This window comes from Heloderma suspectum, chromosome 4, assembly GCF_057233095.1.
Source record: "Heloderma suspectum isolate Gila_16-S chromosome 4, 16-S_ref, whole genome shotgun sequence".
NCBI classification, from domain to species: domain Eukaryota; kingdom Metazoa; phylum Chordata; class Lepidosauria; order Squamata; family Helodermatidae; genus Heloderma; species Heloderma suspectum.
The window spans coordinates 64,047,305-64,069,369 of record NC_139461.1 but is presented as its reverse complement, the minus strand read 5'-3'; the positions used below and the strand labels follow the sequence as shown (position 1 = coordinate 64,069,369).

The 22,065-nt window shown below is 42.2% G+C and overlaps 1 protein-coding gene across 2 annotated transcripts; it reads left to right on the top strand.

Annotated features, from left to right (window-relative positions):
• Positions 1 to 583: 583 nt before the first annotated feature.
• Positions 584 to 21,826, top strand: UBXN2B (UBX domain protein 2B). 2 transcript variants are annotated; one of them, XM_084848056.1, is made up of 9 exons: positions 584 to 895; positions 3,117 to 3,220; positions 4,131 to 4,181; positions 4,638 to 4,791; positions 5,919 to 6,005; positions 13,154 to 13,263; positions 15,887 to 16,024; positions 19,245 to 19,406; positions 19,588 to 21,826. In XM_084848056.1, the coding sequence occupies exons 1-9, from the start codon at positions 767 to 769 to the stop codon at positions 19,748 to 19,750; spliced, it is 1,098 nt and encodes a 365-aa protein (XP_084704182.1). In that variant the 5' UTR covers positions 584 to 766; the 3' UTR covers positions 19,751 to 21,826. The 2 variants fall into 2 exon arrangements, with proteins under 2 accessions (XP_084704182.1, XP_084704183.1); XM_084848057.1 differs by lacking the exon at positions 4,131 to 4,181 and having other exon boundaries at positions 19,588 to 21,825.
• Positions 21,827 to 22,065: the final 239 nt, after the last annotated feature.

Here is a 22,065-nt window from a genome sequence, read left to right as displayed (position 1 = left end):
CAAAGCATGTGTAAAGGGGCCGCTCTTAATCCCACAAAGAATCTGGAAGCAGAAACCTCTGTAAAGGTGTGGGATAAAAGCCTCACGTAGATATGCTCATACATACAAGGCCAGAAACAGGGTTGAAAGTGGCCCCTCCTGACCATTGTTTTAGGGCTCAATCCTATGGGGATCGTCGGCCGCCTCTGAACTCCTAAATGTGTGCCTAGGATTGCAGCTGCTGTTACCCACGTACCCCTTTAGCTGCTCCTTCGTACTCACTCACGGCCAACAAGGTAGTAAAGCCGTGCAGATTTTCGCCTCAAATTTCAGAACAAGGTTTATCATGGAAGAACTACCGGTGGTGGTGGTGGTGGTGGTGGGGGGGGGGGGGGGTTAATGTGGATTGCGGATTGCCAGTATGGAACCAAGTCGCTTCAAAGATCCATTTAGCTAGAATACACAGCAATGAAGTGCAGGAATTGCTATTCCGCATTATCAACGCGGAAGCGCGCTTGCCTCGCCGGCGCGCTCGCCCTCCAGCACCCAATTGCCCGAAGGAGACGGGCGGAGTAAGAAAGCGTGTAAGTGCGCACGCGCCGGCGAGCCAAGGTGGGGTGCAGGGAAGGCGGGCGGAATCGGGCCGGGGAGCCGCCTGGGGCGAGTGGTCCTCCTGCTCCTGGGACCTCGTCGCCACGGCAACGCTTGCGGCCGGAAGAACTCCTCGGTGATCCCGCCCCCCTCGCGCGCCGGGCCGCGCCGACAGGCAAAGCTCGGGCTGCTGAAGATGGCGGAGGATGGGGCCGCCACCGAGCAGCAGCGGCAGCAGGAGGACGAAGCAGCGGGCGCAAGCGGGCTGCGGCGAGGGAAAGGGCCCCATGGAAGAGGCCGGCCCCCCACCGTTCGGGATCTGCAGGTACGGAGGGCGGGGAGAGGGGTGGCCGCCGCCGCCGCACGCGGGGGAAGGGAGCAGGTGACCAAAGAGACCTGGCAGTGTCGCCTCCCCTTCCTGGGAGCTGCTGCGCCTCGACACCCCCGGCAGCGGCATGTCGGTGCAACGAGCCGTGCCGCCTTTGGGTCGCTTGGAGGGAGGAGGGGGAGAGACCCCGGGCAGCCCCGCCTGGGTGGTGCAAGCAAGAGCAGCGGTCTCTTTCCGGAGCGGTTTCTCGGGACGTTGTGTTCTTCTCACACGACGATGGTGATGGTGAAGACGCACTTCTCCTTAGGTAAAATTTCCGCCAGTTTCTTAAGGAGTGGGCGCACCGTGTCGCAAAACCGTGGTTGGCCTAGGGATAGTTTTTCAGCCTAAGTTAAGCGCAGGAAACGCCGTTTGCCCAGAGCTTCATCGCAAAATAAGCTCCTCTGACGGTACAATCCTATGCCTGTCTACTCGGAGGAAAGCTCCAATGAATTCAGTGGGGTTTACTCCCAGTTAAAAGTGTATAGGGTTGTCACCTGAGAGAGATTTTGCTCAGCAACATTAGCTTTTGTGCTTAGCAGTTTGGTAAAAGTTCATCTCAAGCTTTTGGCTTTCTGTAGCTGAATATTCACATGTTAAAGATTGTTTCTAAATTGGTGATCTTTTATGGCACACAAATATCAGAATCACAAGCACAACCACGGCACCCAAATATCAGATACAGATTTCCTTCATAAATCAGGGCAACCTTGTAGAATTCATTAAAACCCACCATTAATGTCAGAGTTTCTTATCCAGCATCTCAAACTGTGAGTTATATTTTGTGGTTATCTTTTAACTTTACAGTTGCACATATCTTTAAAGATGTTATGAAAAAAAACAGCTTCGTCCCTTGAATAATACTTGCTACCCTAATCCTAAAACAGCTTGCCATGTAAGACTGGTTCCTTTCCTTTTAATGTTTACTATTTTTAATCCTCTTCATAACAGATTTACTGCTTTAAAACATTTAAAATGCAGTGAAGCATCAACATTTAGGGAAACGCTATCAAATGAGAATTTAGTTTTTGAGAGTGGAAGCAAAATCTATAGCAATAATTTATTTTGTTTTAATCTGTGACCCTCATTGACCCTATGGCATTGATTCAGGGCCAGTTGTAATAATACCAGTGTAACCCATAATACTAATTGCACAGCACAGTTTTATTTTTCCCACATGTTTACCACCCACATACACCACTCAGTATAGACGATATAGAAGGCAAAATGTGCAAAGTTGCAGCTGGAATGTATACAACAGTGTGTGTTTTTATAACAGTGAGATTGATCTTCAAAGATTTTAAATCAAAGAGGATATTAATTATCATCTAGTCTTTGTGACAAGGCTCATAACATTTCTCTCTTTAAATATCTTGCCTTTTGCTTGACCTGAAGCATGTATTCTAGAACAGATGTGATTAGACACAATACTAACTTCCACTGACTAGATCAGGGGTGGGCAAATTGTGGCACTTCAGATATTTTGGCCTACAAGTCCCATCTTTGCTCACCATTGGCTATGCTGGCTAGGGCTGATGGGAGTTGTAGGCCAAAACATCAGGAGGGCCACAGGTTGCCCACCTTTGCTCTAGATCAGGGGTGGGCAACTGCAGGAGGTCTGGGTGCCATTCCCCTCCCCCCCGCCACAAACACCAAAAACATTTTAAAAATAAAATTAACAAAAATTAAAAATGGCATCCATAGCACTACCGAGTATCGAAAAGGTTTGTCCCTTTTGAGGTTCTGTAGCTATTACAGGTGTCTCCCCTCCCGGACAATTCCCCCCCCCAAATTTGGGGGGGTCACGGCGGGGTGACAGGGCTGCATATTTCCCATTTCTGCTCTAGATAATTAGTGAAAACTAATATTCAATCTAAGCACATGCTTCTTGTGTTTGCTACATTTGCCCTTACTATACTGTTATATACTGAAAGTAAAATAGTGTGCTAACAAGTGCTGGTCTTTCCTGACTTCAGACGTTTCCGTTGGTAAATGGTTATTCTTTCAACATGGGGTTTTAATACAGAAATAATTCTCACATCCATGGCTGCCCACGGATATGTATGTTTGAGCAGTATGAGTTAGCCATTACTTTTTAAATGTTGACCTTGAATATAAATTGTGTCGTTTATTTCTTGGACCAGTAGACATTGACTAAAATATCTAATGTTCTGTATAGCTGGCATTGGCTGGATTGTATGAAGATGAAATTAAAAGACAACCATCTCATCCTGATAAACCACCAGCTAGAGTGGCTAGTCATCCGAGATTAACAGTGCAAAGGTAAAGAAGGACTTTTTATTAATTGTATATGTAGAATAGTTTTAATCAACTGTGATAGCTCCTATAAATTTGTATCTCAGAAATGCTAATAGTGAGCAAGCATTTAAATGTTTCTCAGTATAGAGGTGCATATATTACAGAGGATGCAATCCTATGCATACTTGCATGTGCTTAAATCCTATTGAACACAGTGGGACTTACTTCTGAGTAAACATGCATAGGATTGCAGTGTGTGGCTGCTTTCCATTAGGAAGCAAATTGGCCACAATGGAGCATAAACTCCACTGAAATTCATGAAAGCTGATGAGCAATACTGGGTCACAGTGACTATGGGATTAGTTTGTTGTAGACTGATATTTGCACAGCACTTACATGCACGAACCCTGTTTGCACATAACGACAGCCTGTGGGCTGTTTAACCCTTGGGTTGTTGGGCTGCACAGGTGTGAGCGAGCATGCTGCCTCCCACCTAATTGTCCCTTCCACTTTCTTTCCAGCTTACAAAACAAGGCAGGAACAAACCATGGGTTAAAACTGGGTTGTTTTGCCCTGAACAACCCAGATTTCCAAATTCACACGTCACAGAACACAATCCAAGAACAAGGTGTTCCTGAGTTCTTTTGTAAGCTGGAAAGAAAGCAGAAGCAGCAAGTGGGTGGGAGGCAGCACAATCACTCCCGCATGGCCCTGACCAATGATGGGGTATTTAACCCTTGCTTGGCCATTACATCGAACTGAGTTGTTATTTACTTCTTAGTCTTCTAGCTTAGATTTGTCTATCACAAGTTATGTAAGCCATACAGAGGTTGGGGTATCACAAAGTTCTTCTGAATATAATTGAATGTAACATTGGTGGTGGCATAAAACAAATAAATATTTTAAATAAATATTTCTTGACCGACTTCTTCAGAAGCTTGAGAAAACCAGAAAGAAGTATGAGTGATGACAAGGATAACCAAAGGTACTGTACAATAAACCTTCAATTGATCTATAAGATTCATAAAGATTCATTAAGTTTGTATGTTCCTTTTCTTTCTTAACCATTTATGTTAGTTGTCATCATCATTCCTGTCCACACGGATGTCATCATTCCTGTCTAATATGTGGTTCTCTTTGAAAGTTTCTTTAAAGCTATGACCAATTAATATCATATTAGTATTGCCTGACTCACTCTTTGGAACTCCCTACCACTACAAATTAGACAGACACCATCCTTTCTGAGTTTTCGGTGCCTACAGAAAAACCTTTTCCAACATATTTAGTGGCAGAGAGTTCCAGAGGCATTCCCAGGAAGGTAATTTTGTCCTCTGTATGAAGATGTGTTTTTTGTACATTGCTTAGAAATGTCTTTAATGTAAGTGATCCATAAGTATCATTTATTAATCAATAAATTAATAATGTTGCTTCTTTTTTTAAGGTTTTACTCGGGTGATTCAGAGTACAGAATTATTGGACCATCTAATATAACTTCCAGTAAAATTGTTGATGAACTTTTCAAAGAAGCAAGAGAACATGGGGCAGTCCCTTTAGATGAAGTGTCAAGAGCCTCGGGAGATTATCATAAAGCTAAAGTGTGTACATGCAATCTTTTTTATAGAAAAATGGTCATTTTAATGCAAAGACATCTTATTTGAAAAATAATAGTGCTTGATTCCTTACTTTTAAAAATGGTATTTAAATATTTTGATTACAAAATGAATTAGGTGAACAGGAGAATAAAGTACACCCAAATATATGGGCCGGCTTTTTACAGCTTTTCGGCCGGACAGGAATTGGCAGCAATTGACTTTAATGCTAGTGTTCTAATCTTGACTGGGGGCATGCGGTGGGGGGGATGTCAAGTGTTACAAAGGGGCTGTCTGTGGTATTCATTTACTGACCACAGTTAACTACAGATGGCCACAGTTACCAGGTTCATGTTCTATCAGTGTTGACACATGTCCCTGACAGCTGCCTTTCATGCATTGTCTGTCTTGAACTGTTACACCAAATCACAGTTTGTGCTAAGCATAATTTGAACTTCCAAATATCCAAACGAACCATAGTTTAGAGCTCTTTGTCTGCGTTTTTCTCTTGTCTGCTCAGCACTTAGCTTCATCAATTCACTCCTGTCTAGCAGCTTCTGGAGTAAAGTGATCACTGGACTATGGCTTGTAAATTTGAACATCATGGCAGATGGTAGCTTGCGGACCTACTTCAAACTATGCTTTCAGATCCTGATTTACTGGTCAATCATTAATAATGGTTTGGAATGATGTCTGAATTCAGCATTTGCATTTACCATGGGGACATTTTACCAAATCTTTTTCCCCCTTAACAGCTAAAAATATTGGGTTGGATCCTTTGTCATGCCTAGAGTAGACCCACTAAAATCAATGGGACAAGTTAGTAATGATTAACTTGTCCCACTGATTTCAGTGGGTCTACTCTAAGCATCACCAAGCCTGGACTCAACCCATTTGGTTTCTAATTTGCAAAATGTATGTCTTGCAAAGTATTTGCTTACTTGACTAATTATAAACTGTATAAAGCAGATATTTGTCTTTATTACCTACACTGAAGGGTCAACAGATATGGTGAATATTTGTATTTAATAGTTACAGTGATCTAGTTCATACAACTTACCACTAATTGACTTTAAATGTAAGTAGTCGTTGCTGTTTTGTAACACAGATCTGTTCTTTAAATATTTTATTAGTCATTTTCTGGTGGTGGATACAGATTGGGGGACTCAACTCGGAAGCGCTCTGAATATATATATGGAGAAAATCAGTTTGGGCAAGATGTAAGTAAAATTATGATGAGGAGAATTTCCTGTTACACACAAGGGATGCTTAACTACATAAATCCTGGGTTGTATCCAATGGTGTCGCTCCACTGATTAAAGTAGTTGTATCAGTGGAACTAGGAAAGGGGCAGTTTCCACTCCCCCCCCCCCCCGCCGCCGCCGCCATCTTCAAAAGCTACTCTGTAGGGCTAGGAAGCCCTCTGGAACAGATTTTGGGTAGCACGGAGGCCTGCAGCACAGAGGAGAGTGGGAGAAAGTCCTGTTGTGCTTGCAGTTGTCTGCTAGTGCGATGTTGGATTTAACCCAATGTCTGTCAAAAGGGTGATTGCAGATGTTAAACTAAGTAAAGGGGTTCTTGACAGATTTTGTCTATTATTTACAGTACATACTTGCCAAGATCACTCACACAAACATAAATAGTAGCTTCAAAAATAAATATTTCTTGACACAAAGCAAAAGATTTAATAGGAAACGTTACCCTTGCTGGTACAGAAGGCTTGGAATATGAGTTGAAGAGCTAGTCAGGAAAAAGAGAACTCTTGGTAATAAGAGGCCTTATTATTTGAGCAAAAGCTCCACTTTAAGTGGTTTGTACAAAATATATTTTGGTCCTTAAATGCATTGCCTCCACCATGTTAAAAATGTACACCAACTTGATATTATTTATTTTTTCCCTTTTATCTTGTAGGGAAGGGATGATGAATCTATTTCATCCTGAGGGCCAAATTCCATTTTGGGGAACATCTCGGGAGCTGCATTCCATTGGTGGACATGGCCAAAGGCAAAAGTGGGCAGGACCAAATATGCGCGTGTGTACGCACGCACACACACACACACACACACACACACACTCAGTCATAGCCCTTCATCAAAATGCCCTCCCCCATGCTGCAGCAAGGCTTTAAAAAAGCCTAACTGAAGCAAGGCAGGAGTGATTTTTTCAAGGGGCATTGCAAGATCAGAGAGGGGAAGATTAGGCCTTCCCTCCTGATTAGTGACACCCTCTGCAAATGCTCCCTCTGCATTGCAGTTAGCCTTTTAAAAAGCATCCAGTGGCACCAAAATGAAGTGGCGGGGCGGGGGGGGGGGAGAGAAAGCAGGAGAAACTGCTGCTAAAAGATTTTCAGGTTGGGGAGGGGATAGAGGCTGGGCCTTGTGAGAGGGGGTGGGACCTAGGGGAGGGGGAGGAGCTCGAGGGCCATATCTGGGCCCCTATGGGCCATATCTGGTCTGCAGTCTGGACATTCCCCAACCCTGCTGTAGGGGGGAACTGAAGGGTAGAAAGTGAGTTTCTCTGACACCCACAAACAAGAAAGCATGGAGAATTTGGCATTTCTTCTTCATGAATGGTATAGTATATTATGATATACAGTACTGTGCAAAAGTCTTAGGCCACCACCAGCTTTGTTGTTTTAGCAAAGTTTTAATGACCATGCATAATTATTTTTTGGTCTCTGTATTAAGATACAAACAGAAAATACAAGAAATATGTACAGGCAAAAGTCAGTATTTAGTGTGACCTCCCTTGGCTCTAAGCACATCTTGAACTCTTTTGGGGAAACTGTCCTGAAGTGTTCTGAAGTAATCTTCTGGTATATTATACCAGGCTTCTTTCAGCCCTTCCCAGAGTTCTTCTTTAGATGTAGGTTGTCTTTTATTTCTTTCTCTGTCTAGGTGGTCCCATGTTGTTGTTGTTCAGTCGTTAAGTCGTGTCTGACTCTTCGTGACCCCATGGACCATAGCACGCCAGGCCTTCCTGTCCTCCGCTCTCTCCCAGAGTGTGCTCAAGTTCATATTCATTGCATCGGTGATGCTATCTAGCCATCTCATCCTCTGCCGTCCCCTTCTCCTTTTGCCTTCAGTCTTCCCCAGCATCAGGGTCTTTTCCAGTGACTTTTCTCTTCACATTAGGTGGCCAGAATATTTGAGCTTCAGTATCTGTCCTTCCAATGAGCAGTCAGGGTTGATTTCCTTTAGGATGGACTGCTTTGACCTCCTTGCAGTCCAGGGGACTCGTAGGAGTCTTCTCCAGCACCACAGTTCGAAGGCATCAATTTTTCCGCGCTCAGCCTTCCTTATAGTCCAGCTCTCACAGCCATACGTTGCTACTGGGAAAACCATAGCTTTGATTATACGAATCTTTGTCAGCAAGGTGATGTCTCTGCTTCTTACTATGCTGTCTAGGTTTGCCATAGCTTTCCTCCCAAGGAGCAAGCGTCTTTTAATTTCATGGCTACAGTCACCGTCTGCAGTGATCTTGGAGCCCAAGAAAGTAAAATCTGTCACTGCTTCCATTTCTTCCCCTTCTATATGCCAGGAAGTGATGGGGCCAGATGCCATGATCTTAGTTTTTTAATGTTGAGTTTCAAACCAGCTTTTGCACTCTCCACTTTCACTCTCAACAAGAGGTTCTTTAGATCCTCTTTGCTTTCTGCCATTAGTGTGATATCATCTGTGTATCTGAGGTTGTTGATAATTCTCCCAGCAATCTTAATTCCGACCTGTGATTCATCCCGGCATTTCTCATGATGTACTCTGCATATAAATTAAATAAGCAGGGCGACAATATACAGCCTTGTCGTACTCCTTTCCCAATTTGGAACCAATCGGTTGTTCCATGTCCGGTTCTTACTGTTGCTTCTTGACCCTCATACAGGTTTCTCAGGAGACAGGTAAGGTGGTCTGGTACTCCCATCTCTTTACAAATTTGCCACAGTTTGTTGCGATCCACACAATCAAAGCCTTTAGCATAGTCAATGAAGCAGAAACAGACATTTTTTGGAATTCTCTTGCTTTCTCCATGATGCAGCGAATGTTGGCGATTTGATCTCTAGTTCCTCTGCCTCTTTGAAACCCAGCTGGTACTTCCGGTAGTTCTCGGTTCGCATACTGCTGAAGCCTAGCTTGTAGGATTTTGAGCATAACCTTGCTGGCTTGTGAAATGAGCACAATTGTACGGTAGTTTGAACACTCTTTGGCATTGCCCTTCTTTGGAATTGGAATGTAAACTGACCTTTTCCAGTCTTGTGGCCACTGTTGAGTATTCCAGATTTGTTGGCATATTGAGTACAGCACTTTAACAGCATCTTTTAGGATCTTAAATAGCTCAGCTGGAATACTGTCATCTCCGCTAGCTTTGTTGTTAGGAATGCTTCCTAAGGCCCACTTGACTTCACTCTCTAGGATGTCCGGCTCAAGTTCAGTGACCGCACTATCATGGCTATCAGGGACATTCAGATCTTTCCTGTATAGTTCTTCTGTGTATTTTTTCCACCTCTTCTTAATCTCATCTGCCTCTGTTAGGTCCCTGCCTTCTTTGTCCTTTATCATGCCCATCTTTGCACAAAATGTTCCCTTGAGATCTCCGATTTTCTTGAAGAGATCTCTAGTCTTTCCCATTCTGTTGTTTTCCTCGATTTCTTTGCATTGTTCATTTAAGAAGGCCTTCTTGTCTCTCCTTGCTATTCTATGGAACTCTGCATTCAGTTGGATATATCTTCCCCTTTCTCCCTTGCTTTTTGCTTCCCTTCTTTCCTCAGCTACTTGTAAAGCCTCATCAGACAGCCACTTGGCTTTCTTGCATGTCTTTTTCTTGGGGATGGATTGAGTTGCTGCCTCCTGAACAATGTTACGGACCTCCGTCCATAGTTCCTCAGGCACTCTGTCTATCAGGTCTAATCCCTTAAATCTATTCCTCACCTCCGCTGTATAGTCATCAGGGATATGATTTAGGTCATACCTGAATGGTTTAGTGGTTTTCCCTACGTTCTTCTATTTAAGCCGAAATTTTGCAAGAAGCAGCTCATGATCTGAGCCACAGTCAGCTCCAGGTCTTGTTTTTACTGACTGTATAGAGCTTCTCCATCTTTGGCTGCAAAGTACATAATCAATCTGATTTCGATACTGACCATCTGGTGATGTCCATTTGTAGAGTTGCCTCTTGTGCTGTTGTGTTGCAGAACTCAGAGAGACCACGGAGTGAAGGAAAAAGAGATTCTTTATTTAAAGTGCGGGCTTAAGGCTGGAATCATTTCCAAATAGCCAGAAGCCCCGAAATACATCAGCACATTGTTTTTATAGACATTGTGACACATATGAAACGGCTCCTCCTCCCCCTCTCGTGTGGGGTTGCAGTCCTCAACATTTTTTCTCCTAGCACCATTGTTTATAATACAAGAACTGGGTTATAGGGTAGCCATGATAAGGAGAGAACAGAAGGGAACAGCAGAGAACAAGATATACAATTGTATGACCTTTGACAAGATAAGGAATTCCTGTGTCTCGTCAGCTTACAACAGTATATTCAAGAGCTCAGCAAGAACATGAAGCATGAGACTGCATGAGGCTACTTAGTCTGACCCCCAATATGGCTGCTACAGTTGGAAAAGAGTGTTTGCTATGATCAGCGTGTTCTCTTGGCAAAACTCTATTAGCCTTTGTCCTGCTTCATTTTGTACACCGAGGCCATGCTTGCCTGTTATCCCGGTGATTTCTTGACTTCCTACTTTAGCATTCCAATCCCCTGTGATGAAGAGGACTTTTTTTGGTGTTAGTTCTAGAAGGTGTTGTAGGTCTTCATAGAACCGATCAATCTCAGCTTCTTCGGCCTCAGTGGTTGGGGCATAGACTGGAATTACTGTGATATTGAATGGTTTGCCTTGGATTCGTACTGAGATCATTCTGTTGTTTTTGAGATTGTACCCCTTTAAGTACTGCTTTTCCCACCCTTTTGTTGACTATGAGTGCTACTCCATTTCTTCTAAGGGATTCTTGCCCACAGTAGTAGATATGATGGTCACCTGAATTAAATTCGCCCATGCTTGTCCATTTTAGTTCACTGATTTCCAAGACGTCGATGTTCAGTCTTGGCATCTCATGTTTGACCACCTCCAGCTTACCTTGATTCATTGACCTTACATTCCAGGTTCCTAAAAAATATGGTTCTTTACAGCATCAGACTTTCTTTTCACCACCAGACACATCCACAGCTGAGTGTCCTTTCGGCTTTGGCCCAGACGCTTCACTCTTTCTGGCGCTACTTGGAAATTCCCTCTGCTCTTCTCCAGTAGTATATTGGACACCTTCCGACCTGAGCTCATCTACCGGCGTCATCTCTTTTAGCCTTGTGAAACGTTCCATGGGGTTTTCTTGGCAAGAATACTGGAGTGGGTTGCCATTTCCTTCTCCAGTGGACCACATTTTGTCAGAACTCCCCGCCATGACCTGTCTGTCTTTGGTGGCCCTGCACGGCATAGCTTATGGCTTCACTGAGTTACGCAAGCCCCTTTGCCACAACAAGGCAGTGATCCATGAAGGGGAGGTGGTCCCATACTGCCTCTATAATATTCAGGCCAGTCCATGACTGTCAGTGTTTTATCAGCTGTTTTCCTCGCTAAATATGATTTCACTGCATTAGCAGTGTGCTTGGGATCGTTATCATGCTGAAAAATTAAGCCATTCCCAATCAGGCGCTTTCCAGAAGGAATGGCATGATGAATTAAAACCTGTCTGTACTTTTCAGCATTCATGATCCCATCAATACGGACAAGATCGCCAACACCATTGGCAGAAATGCAGCCCCAAACCAGGACAGACCCTCCACCATGTTTCACTGAAGGCCGTAAGCACTCATTTGTCCATCTCTCTCCTATCCTTCTTCTCACGTGTTGTCGACGATTGGACCCCAAAATTTCAAACTTGGATTCATCACTCCATAATACTCTTTTCCACTGATCCTCATTCCAATCTTTGTGAGCTTTATCATATCTTAGCCTTTTCGCCCCGTTCCCCTTCTGCAAAAGTGGTTTCTTGGCTGCTACCCTTCCATGAAGACCATTCCTGGCCAGGCTGTTACTCTAGTGTAAGTGGAGGTGACACTAAATTCTTGCCATTTAGCCTGTGGAAGCTGTTTTTTCTTTTCTTTTTTTTCTGCTGTTGAATACTGCATACAAATTTCCTGTGTTTTCTGGTTGTATTCTAATGAAGAGACTGAGAAATAATTATATATGGTCATTATACCATTGCTAAAACAACAAATCTAATGGTGGCCTAAGACTTTTGCACAGTACTGTATGTCACCTGATCACATTGACCTAGAAACCAGATCCCAAACTGACACTTGAGGAGCTTCTTCCTCCCATATCAACCTACCGGCCCCCTGTGATCAGATAGAGAGTCCCTTCTCATTTTTTATGGCGGGAGGGAAGGCACAGTTAGTGGTGAAAGGGCCTTCTCCATGGCCGCACCGATAATGTGAAATGCTTCATGAGGCTCGGGTGGCTGTCTCTCTGGCTGTCTTTTGTTGCATTGTGAAGACATGTTTATTCCGGCAGGACTTTGCCTTTTCAGGAAGAAGATGCTTTTAACACTGATGGCATTTGTTTTCTATGCTGCACCTGTGTAATTTTTTTATGATTATATCATCTCATTTATGATTGTGACGTTAAGGCTAAAATCCTATACATGCTTACCTAGGTCAGTAAGTCTCATTGAACGCAGTAGGGCTTCCATCTAAGAAGACATGCGTAGAATTTTTGAGTGAGTTGCGTCCTAAGTGTTGTAAGTCACCCTGAGTAATGTCTTGGCATTAGAAGGGCAGGGTAGAATTTTTCTATAAATAAAGGAATTAAAATAAGCTGTTCACAGTTTTACTAGTTTGCTTTCTTGCTCTAAATGAGCGAAAGAATTGGGTCTAATGATATCTGGCTGGGGTAGCTTATCATCCTTCTCTCTGTCTTTGTAAGCCACCCTGTCCTGAAAAAATGTTTACCTTGGCCAGCAGCCACTGTGCGCACGTGGATCCAGTGACTCACACTGCTCTGTGCTAGCAAGTGCCACCCCATTCTCTTCGGGGCTGATTGATGCTGCATATGCACAGTGTAGAGTCGTACATGAGCATCCGCATTTGCCAAAGGGGGTGAGGCATTCCTTGCTCCCAGATAGCTACAGAGTCACAGTGGACTTCTACTGGGCTCTGAATTAGAACTACTGTGTCATTTGATAAGATGCACATGGCACAGGGTCATTTTAGACAAAGTGTTGTAATACTGGAAAACACACCAGGAGAAATATAAGGATCAGACAAAAAGTGTTTGTGTTCCTTTTCTTTTCCTTACATTTTCAAATTACATCTGATTTATCCATAGGTTCAAATCTTGCTTAAACTGTGGAGGAATGGCTTCAGCTTAGATGATGGGGAGTTGAGGTCTTACACAGATCCAGTAAATGCTCAGTTTCTTGAGTCTGTTAAAAGAGGGTAAGTTTATAGCATTTGAGACTACAGGAATGCATCTTCATTGTTTTGCCGAATATATAGATGTCTTATAGAATCATAGAATAGTAGGGTTGGAAGGGGCCTACAAGGCCATCGAGTCCAACCCCCTGCTCAATGCAGGAATCTCAAGTCAGTCTTGAGAAACTGAAGAAATAAACCATTAATCCAAATGTCATGCTATTTGTACAGGAAAACCAGGCATGAGTGCACAAAAGAGGATTATTTTACATTGTGTCTGCAATAGCAGCTTACTATGTCTAATTTTGATATTCACTCCCATATTTCAGAAACAGCTTTGATGTGGCAGAGATAGAAAACAGAATCTAAAAATTCCTTTTCTACACTTCTGTAGATAAAAGCAACTATTATTTCTTTTGTTTCTTCTATTTCATGGGTTGGATCCAGACTTGCCCTTCTATGAATGGAAGGACTCCTTCCATTAGCAGAAGGGATTGAGGTTCAATGTACATTCCCACCAACTAGGTGGGGCCAGCCCTACCATGACATAAACTGATGCACCCATGTCAGGTGGTGGAATCAGAGGAGCAGCAAAACGCTCGGGTCCCCCCACCCCTGCCACCTCCAGTGGATGATCCGGACAGTCACGCCAGCTGCTCTCCCACTGTCGCATTTGCTGTAGTAACAGAGTGGGTGACAGGGCTCTCTGGAGCACCCACCTGCCCCCATCACATGCCCCCCCCCCACTTCCCCTTACTGAAGCCATTGCTGGGCCATGTGAGAGATTGGCCGAACTCTCGCAAGAGCATGATCTCTGTTTTGAGCAAGCTCTCTCAGGATGTGACTAAGCTCTTGCAAGAGTCACATAGCCAGGAAAGGGCATGAGGTGGTGTGTGTTTTCGCTTCAGGCAGCGAGATAAGTTGGGTAAGGGCTCAAAGTGGGGGAGGAAAGAGTTTTGCTACCTCCTCCTTCCCACTGCAGCCCTTTGCGGTATACATTCCACGGTGTTCCAGAGGGTCTACTAACCCTCCACAGCAGTTTTTTGGGTAGTATGGGCTGCTGCAGGGGGAGTCAGTGAAAATCAACCTCGCCTCGGCAGGATTGTCCCATTAGCACTCATGGAACTCTGAGTGCAACCTGTTAATTTTTTAAAGATCTCCAAATATGGTTGCTAAATTGAATGTGCTTATAAAAATTCTAACATTTAATTAAGTGTACTGAGTGACATTCAAAAGGCTATGCAGGAAGCTTCCACATGTACATAAGGCCTTCTGAGGCAGTCCTCCCTACTACATCCCTATGAAAAGTAGGGGGCTACTTAGAGAGGCCTCCAGTATAGCACAAGGAGATGGAGTTGGAGAAGAAATTGAAGAAGATGCAGTAGCTAAATAGAAGGACTGGGTCAGGCGAAGGGGTGCTGACAAAATGGCCTGGTTTGATGCACCCCTTTTTTGCACAGGGTCTTATGTCTTATGACAAAATTGTACCCACCCATCCCCGAAATCAAAATGATACACACACACGCACACTTGCATGGGTGTTAGTACAAGTCAACTCTATGGTCTTAACTAGTTACTAAGTAACCATACTCATTTCTTCAGACAGAAATCTGACATGTTTCATAGACAGAAGCCTCCTTTTTCAAAAAGATCTTAGGGACGGAGAGGTTTAGTCTCTGGAGCGATGGTCCAATTAATTCAAGGGGGCTGAACTGATTTATGGTACATAGGTTCAAAGTTTTGGATGACCCATTAAGATGAGGGAAAGGGAAATGTTTAGGAAAGAAACAGCCATCTGCAATCAAATAACACCTAAAATAGTTTCCAGACAAAAGAAATAAGTGATAATTACTGGAGAATTCCATATGTCCCTGGATTGACATGTGAGCAAGCATGTTTACAGAACTGCATATCTAAATTTATGGAAACAGGTTGGTTTCATAGAAGGCTTTTTATTTTAAAAATGCACCCCCAAAATAAATTTTCTTTTACAAGCAGCTTTTACTCCCAGGCATTTGATGGCATATTGTGGGGGCAGTTATGTCAGTTGTTTCAAGTCTCGGTATCTTATTGTAACTGCTTTTTAGCTGTTTAAAATTGTAAATTTTGTATGTCCATGATTTTATATTCTGTTTTTATTATCTTGTATTTGTGGATTCCAATGTTCATGAACCACCCAGAGAGCTTTGGCTATTGGGTGGCATGGAAATGAAATAAATGAAATGAAATTTCAGCCGTAGCCACTGAATAGCATGTGAACATCACACTCTATAATGTGGCGATGGCTGTTCAAGGCACTCTTTTATTTCTAGTCCATGGCTTCAGCATGTGGTTTGCAAGTGAAATATAAATAATGCTTCCTCTCTCTCCCCCTCTTCCCCCATGCCACGACTTTCCCTGTGGCATTTTTGATATATAGGTGATGAAACAAGTTGCCTTCTCTACACTGTGGCATGTATGTAAGAATGTATAGAGAACTAAGGCAGCACTGATCCTGCATAAAATTCTCTCAAACATATATATTTTGAGCTCTAATGTTTAGGACATGGTCCAGCCAAAGCTGAACACTAAGTTCCCTTGCTACTAGGTTTGCTCTGTATATTCCTGCAAAAAAATCTTTTTTTGTTGTTTTGTTTCTGCTGTTAAGAGAGATCCCTGCAGAACTTCAACGACTGGTGCATGGAGGCCAAGTTAACTTGGATATGGAAGACCACCAGGAGCAGGAATATGTAAGGCCTAGATTGAAATTCAAAGCTTTCAGTGGAGAAGGTCAGAAACTTGGAAGGTTAGGGGGTTTTTTAATTCTTGTTTTCTAAAGAGATGACTATCTTGTACTCGTGTCATTTTTGGGATTGATGATCAGAGTACAGAATGGCCTATGGTATTCTATCATATAGGCCAGGGGTGGGAAACCTTTTTCAGTCCAGGGGCTGAATTCCAGTCTGAGGAAGGGCTGGGAGGTGGGACATTGCATCTGTGATGAAACCAACGTGGGGAGGGCCAAAAATTGATTATTACTGATTTACGCCTACTCAGAAGTAGGCCGGATAAGCCTCTGTATGTTTACCAGAAGTAAGCAGGAACGAATCACTCAGCAGTACTTTCAGATATCAACCCACTGCATGCCTACTCAGAAGTACGCAGCACAAGCCTCCGAAATAAGCAGGTTCCTCCCCAGGCTCTGTCCCCCACTCCCCAGCAGGGGAAAGCTCTTACTTCCAACCAGAAGCTGATTGGAGATAAGGTTTTTCTCTGCTGAGCACTGAGAAAGGGAGCCTTTTTCAGTGTTCAGCAGGGAACTTCTCCTCTCCAATTGACAGCTGCCTTGGGATTTGGGCTTGGTAATTTTACAAAAGCATGAACTCAAACTATCAATATAAATTTACATTCTGTTGATGACTACATTTGCTTCTTTCAGGTAATTCTAGGAGAGGTTACTGACTCTCCTAGTTAGAAGTATTGAAAAATGTGATATTAGAAAAATAATAATTATACTAACAGTGAAATCCTAGGTATGTTTATTCAGACATAAGCCCCATTAGGTTCAGTGGAACTTACTCTCAGGTAAGTATACAGGATTGCCCAAGGATAGAATCCTGGGAGTAACCTCACTGAACATAGTGGACTCGCAATACCGTCCTATATATATTTGCTCAGAAATACGTTTTATCTTCAGAGTTGTTTTCCCATGGTAATGGCAGTAATATACCTGGCATTGTAACACATTTCAGCTACTGTAGTCCTTTGGATCAGAACTTCAACAAGTTCTGGGCTTCCTTTATTATTGAAGGCTGCCTGATTATAGATACTATTTATAAAATGATGCAGGGGAAAGAATCCATCTTCATAGCGGTCAGAAGTTTAGATTAACTGATCAAGGATATGCAGTAGTACTTAGAGTGCAATCCTGTGTCTTCCACCCTCAGTTTTCGTAAGCCTCCGATCTTGGAGGCTTACGAGCCTCCAGCGCAGAGCAGGAGGAGCGGTGGAGGAAACCTTAGCCTCTGCTGCTCCTCCCGCTCTGCATTTTTGCTAGATGGGCTTTTTTGCCTGTCTAGCTGGGGCATTCCAGAGGCAGAGGGAAGGGGGCAGGAGAAGTCTCAAGACAGCGTGTATCCTGGTCTCTCCAGTCCCCTTTCTGCCCACCAGAATGCCTCCTTTACCCCCTCTCCAAGGTTGATTTCCCGACCTCAGTGAGGCAGCCAGTGCAGTTCTTTCTGCACAGGCGGGGGGTGGGGGTACGGAGTGTGGATTCCCAGATCTGAGGTCGGAGTGCTGTCTAGGGGCCATAGGGTTGCTCTCTCAATTGTTTTAGCAAGACTTTGTTAGGGTGGAAATTTCTTGTATCGAAAAGCAATACTAAACAATGGTTGACACTGCAGCACTTTCTTATAATATTAGCAGTGTGGTTTTCTTTCTTCTGTAGTAAAACATTCAAATTAGATCATGGAATCAGATTTATTCTGTTACAATAGGCCCAGAGCACAATTGTATTGGATGAACATTTTTCTAATTTGTTACTTGCAAAAGTTCAGTTAATTGAAGTGACATATCAGAAAGTTTAAGTGAACAACATTCATTCTCAAATAAAACAAAATATGTGTCAAAAGCTCAATGATGACTGGGGAGTTAAATATGAAAAATATAACTATCTTTGCCTGGTTAGTCAAATCCATTTACTTTTCTTTCACATCTGACATAGTAGCACTTTTGTACTTTTCCCCACATGTCCTACACTGAAGCAAACATAACTGTTTTTTTTAATGGCAGAAGGCAGTAGCAGACAGCACCTAGTTGTACAAAGTTTTCTCCCTGCCAAACTGCAATTTTTGCTTCCACCACAGAAACTGCCATTAACGTTCTATGACGGACACTGTCTCTTATCTGGGCAGTTAGAATGTTTGTGATCATTGCGAAACATTATGGTAGGTCGGCCACTCTAGGTCAGCTGCTCATTAATTCTTGGCTCACACTCTGTCCTTTCCTCCAGCAGAATATTGCCCTTTTTCTCCTTAGGTTCTGGCTGTCTTTCCCCCAAAACATGCCTCAAAACCTTTACTCGGGGCCAGATGGGGGGTAGGGGGGAGGATCAGGAACAAAGCAGGTGGGGTGGTAGAGTTTAACCCTTCACTACACCATCCCTGCAGTCCTGATGAAAAACCCCTACCCCAACATTGCCTTTTTTATTGGGAGAAAAGCTCTCATTGATGCCAATAGGAGCGGTTATCATAATGCACATAGCAATGTTGTGTGTGGGGGGTGGATTTTAGGGGTGTGTGTGTGTGTGTGACAGACAGACAGACAGACGTTCTCTCTCTCTGATCCCATTTAGTCCCTTGTGCCCATGCTATTTAATTTTATATTATTTGAAGATACATTGTATTTATTGTATTTTTAATAGACCCTTAACTAACTATCTAATACAAATATATAATGGTACATGAGGACTGATGCACAACGTGCAAGATTATATAGATAATTATGTTTTGCTAAATAGTACATGATACTAAAATTGAAGAAGAAGGCCAAGAAAAACTATTTAGAATATAACTTTTACAATGCTAGATTAGGTTGGGCAGAAGATAAGTCAGGATCTACTGATGTACCTTTCCATGATTTTGAAGTAGATCACCAAGGATTTTTGACTTCTGTTGTTTAACAATGACACACGCGCACACACACCAATTATACTATTGGAATGAAGAAAGCCAAGCGGGGGAGGGGCAGTAACCAGTAGTGGATTCTTGTACAGAAAAATGTGAGCTCAGTTCAGTTCTGGTATTCAGAACAAGTTCCTGGATACAGAAGTCTTTAATTCTACCTTTTGCACCTAGCTTCACTTGGTCTAGTAAAAAACAAAACAAAACAGATCTCCCAAGACTGAAGTGTGCCTACTCCTTTTCTAAACATGTACGCCCCATAGTTTTCAGTGGAACAAATGTCCATTCAATTGCCCCTTTGGCTGTCCTTAAATTATTTCACGTATATATTTTGCTTTGCTTTAGCCTTACGCCTGAGATTGTCAGTACACCTTCATCTCCAGAAGAAGAAGAGAAATCTTTTCTTGATGCTGCTATTTTGATAGATGACTCGGTGCCAACAACTAAGATCCAGATTAGGCTAGCAGATGGAAGTCGTTTAATACAACGATTTAATCAAACACACAGGTAAGCTTAACTGTTTAACTTTACTGTACCACAAGATCTTGGTTCAAGATTATCGTAACGTCTTGTCATATAAACATAAATGTCAGTATTCAGACCCAAAATCTATTCAGTGTTTTTTTTAATGCAAAGTGTATTCTATTGATCCAGCTAAAACATAAATTATTTATATTTTTGCCAACAGGATTATAGATATTCGAAACTTTATTATCCAGTCTCGCCCTTTTTTTGCCAACACTGACTTTGTTCTTCTGACTACATTTCCACATAAAGAGCTTACAGATGAAAGCCTGACACTACAAGAATCAGATATACTGAACACTGTGATTCTTCAGCAGCTAAAGTAAATCTTGAGCCTCCCAGTGCAGTATAGCTTCTGTGAATGGATAATGTTCCATGTTCTACAACAATGCTTCCAAAAAAAGGAAAAAAGACAGAAAGAAACTGTTTCCCACTTAAATAGTTCAGTTGACTTTTAATACTGTTCTGTCTTCCAGTGATGATTTTCTGAATTAGAATTCAGAAAGATTTGTTAACAAATGTTGATTTTGTATCATAAGCTTCACACTCAAGCTGGTGTGAATTCAAGTACTACTTTTATTTGACAGGGGAGGGTGCAGAAAGATAAAACCGTCAGACAGTTTGTAAGGGTGTTAAAGCAATTTTATGATGGAAATAAATTCTTTTTCTGCAGACTTGGAATTATGGAAAAACTTTATGCTGCATCAGCTAACAGCCATTAAGAATTTCAGTTTATCAGTTGAGATACGTTGATGTCCCATTCTGTAACTTGGATCTATTCTGTTCATAGGTTGATGTCTCCCATGTATCTAGCATGATTTGACACTTTTTGTAATGTTGAGCTGGTGAGATATTTGGCTTATTCTATCATTCTCTTTTAATTGCAGTTATTAGTAACAATACCTTAAATGAGAAACTGCCGAATAGATATAAAATATTATTGTCCTTACTCAATATATGAGTTTCCTGTTGCACAGTATGTGCCCTAATTTTTCTGACAGAAGTAGGAGAAAAACATAGAGTAACACATTTTAAAAAGAGAAATGTCAGGTTTAAAAGACAGATTTGTGGTTGTGTTAAAAATGCCTGTCTCACTGATATAGTTAATATAAGCCTTTCTGCCACTCAAATCCAGTCACTTTATATGGAACAGATGCTACATTGCCCACTTTGTGCAGTCCTGTTGGTGAAGGTACCCAATCCATGCACACACTTTTTTCTGACATTCTCTTCCCCTATTTAAATGACTGCAGAAGCTTGACCAATGTGTGCACTGGAGAGCGCAAAGCATCTAGATTGAGAGGCTGGCTTATATGACTGGCTGCTGCTTTATTAGTCTGGACTGAGTTTCCCATGGTGAGGAGTACATGTGAATTGTTTCCCACAAGGACAAATCATGATTTAGCAAATTTCTGGTAAGTCCAGATTAAGAAGGCTTTTAGTAGTGTGCGAAATTGTGGCTTGAATTTATATCCTCTAATATAAATAATGAGGTTTGGGGCACAAACAGAGGAGTTGTGCAATTCAGCTTGGAATTCCTTAAGGTACCATACAGGAGTACATTTTGTTGCCAACTGCGACTGCCCTCATCCCTGGGGTTATGTGGTTTCTTAAAAGCATAGTGTGAAGCGATACAAGGAAATAAGAGATAGAATTCCCTTGGGAAAGAAGTGGTAGGAGCCGTCAGTGCTGACCACAGATAATGGCTACTAATCCACATTTGTGGGCTCTTGGACCTACATACAGATAGCTGTGTTCCCAACAGCCACTTGTGTGCACAAATCTTAAGTCTGGGAGTTTGACAGTATATGGTGGTACACCACTATGTCTATTTAACTGTATGTACAATTTCCACCTTATCTTCTGATTAGCATATGTGAATATTTGGCCAACATGATGTTTACTGTGTAACATAAAGACTATTTGACCAACATAGTTTCCTTGAAGATTGTGAAGGCTCACCTAAGTTTAAATCCTGAGAAACTACTTAGAAAGGTAACCTTTCAGAGAGTCTACTCACACTCCATGTTGTTTAAAAATGATGAAAAAAATGCTTTTCATTGTAGTTGCGGTATTATGAAGCAAGGATGTGGAGGGAGGTATGTTCAGAGAGAAGTGAGCATTCCTTTAGGTATGCAGAGAATATTCTGTACTTTTTTTCTGAATAATTTTTGAGTTTTGTTAACTTCGATTATCTTCTGGTCGGTATATTTTATTACCTTGGACGTTGACACACTCATCTACGCTACTCAGAGGTATAAACATGTTTTTTTAAATAAATCTTTGAAAAGATTTCTTGAAAATCAAAAGAAGATTTTGTAAGTCCGATGTCTGCATGATTTAACCAATCATAAATTCCCATTGTGTGATAATAAAGAATATGTTTTAATTATAGTGTTTCTATATGTTTTTCATATTGGCATTATTATTTTTAAAAAGAGAAGCTGTTGTGTCCAAGTGTGCCTGTCATAAGCCTAAGGAACAAACAAGTTGAGCCATAAGACAGTTGCTGTGCAATCCTATACGTGTCTACTCTGAGGTAAGTACTACTGAGTTCAGTGAGGCTTGCTCCTAGGTGAGTATAGGATTGCACCGTTAATGGGTTTTTGCTGACATAGAAGACACGCTTGAACTAGCACAT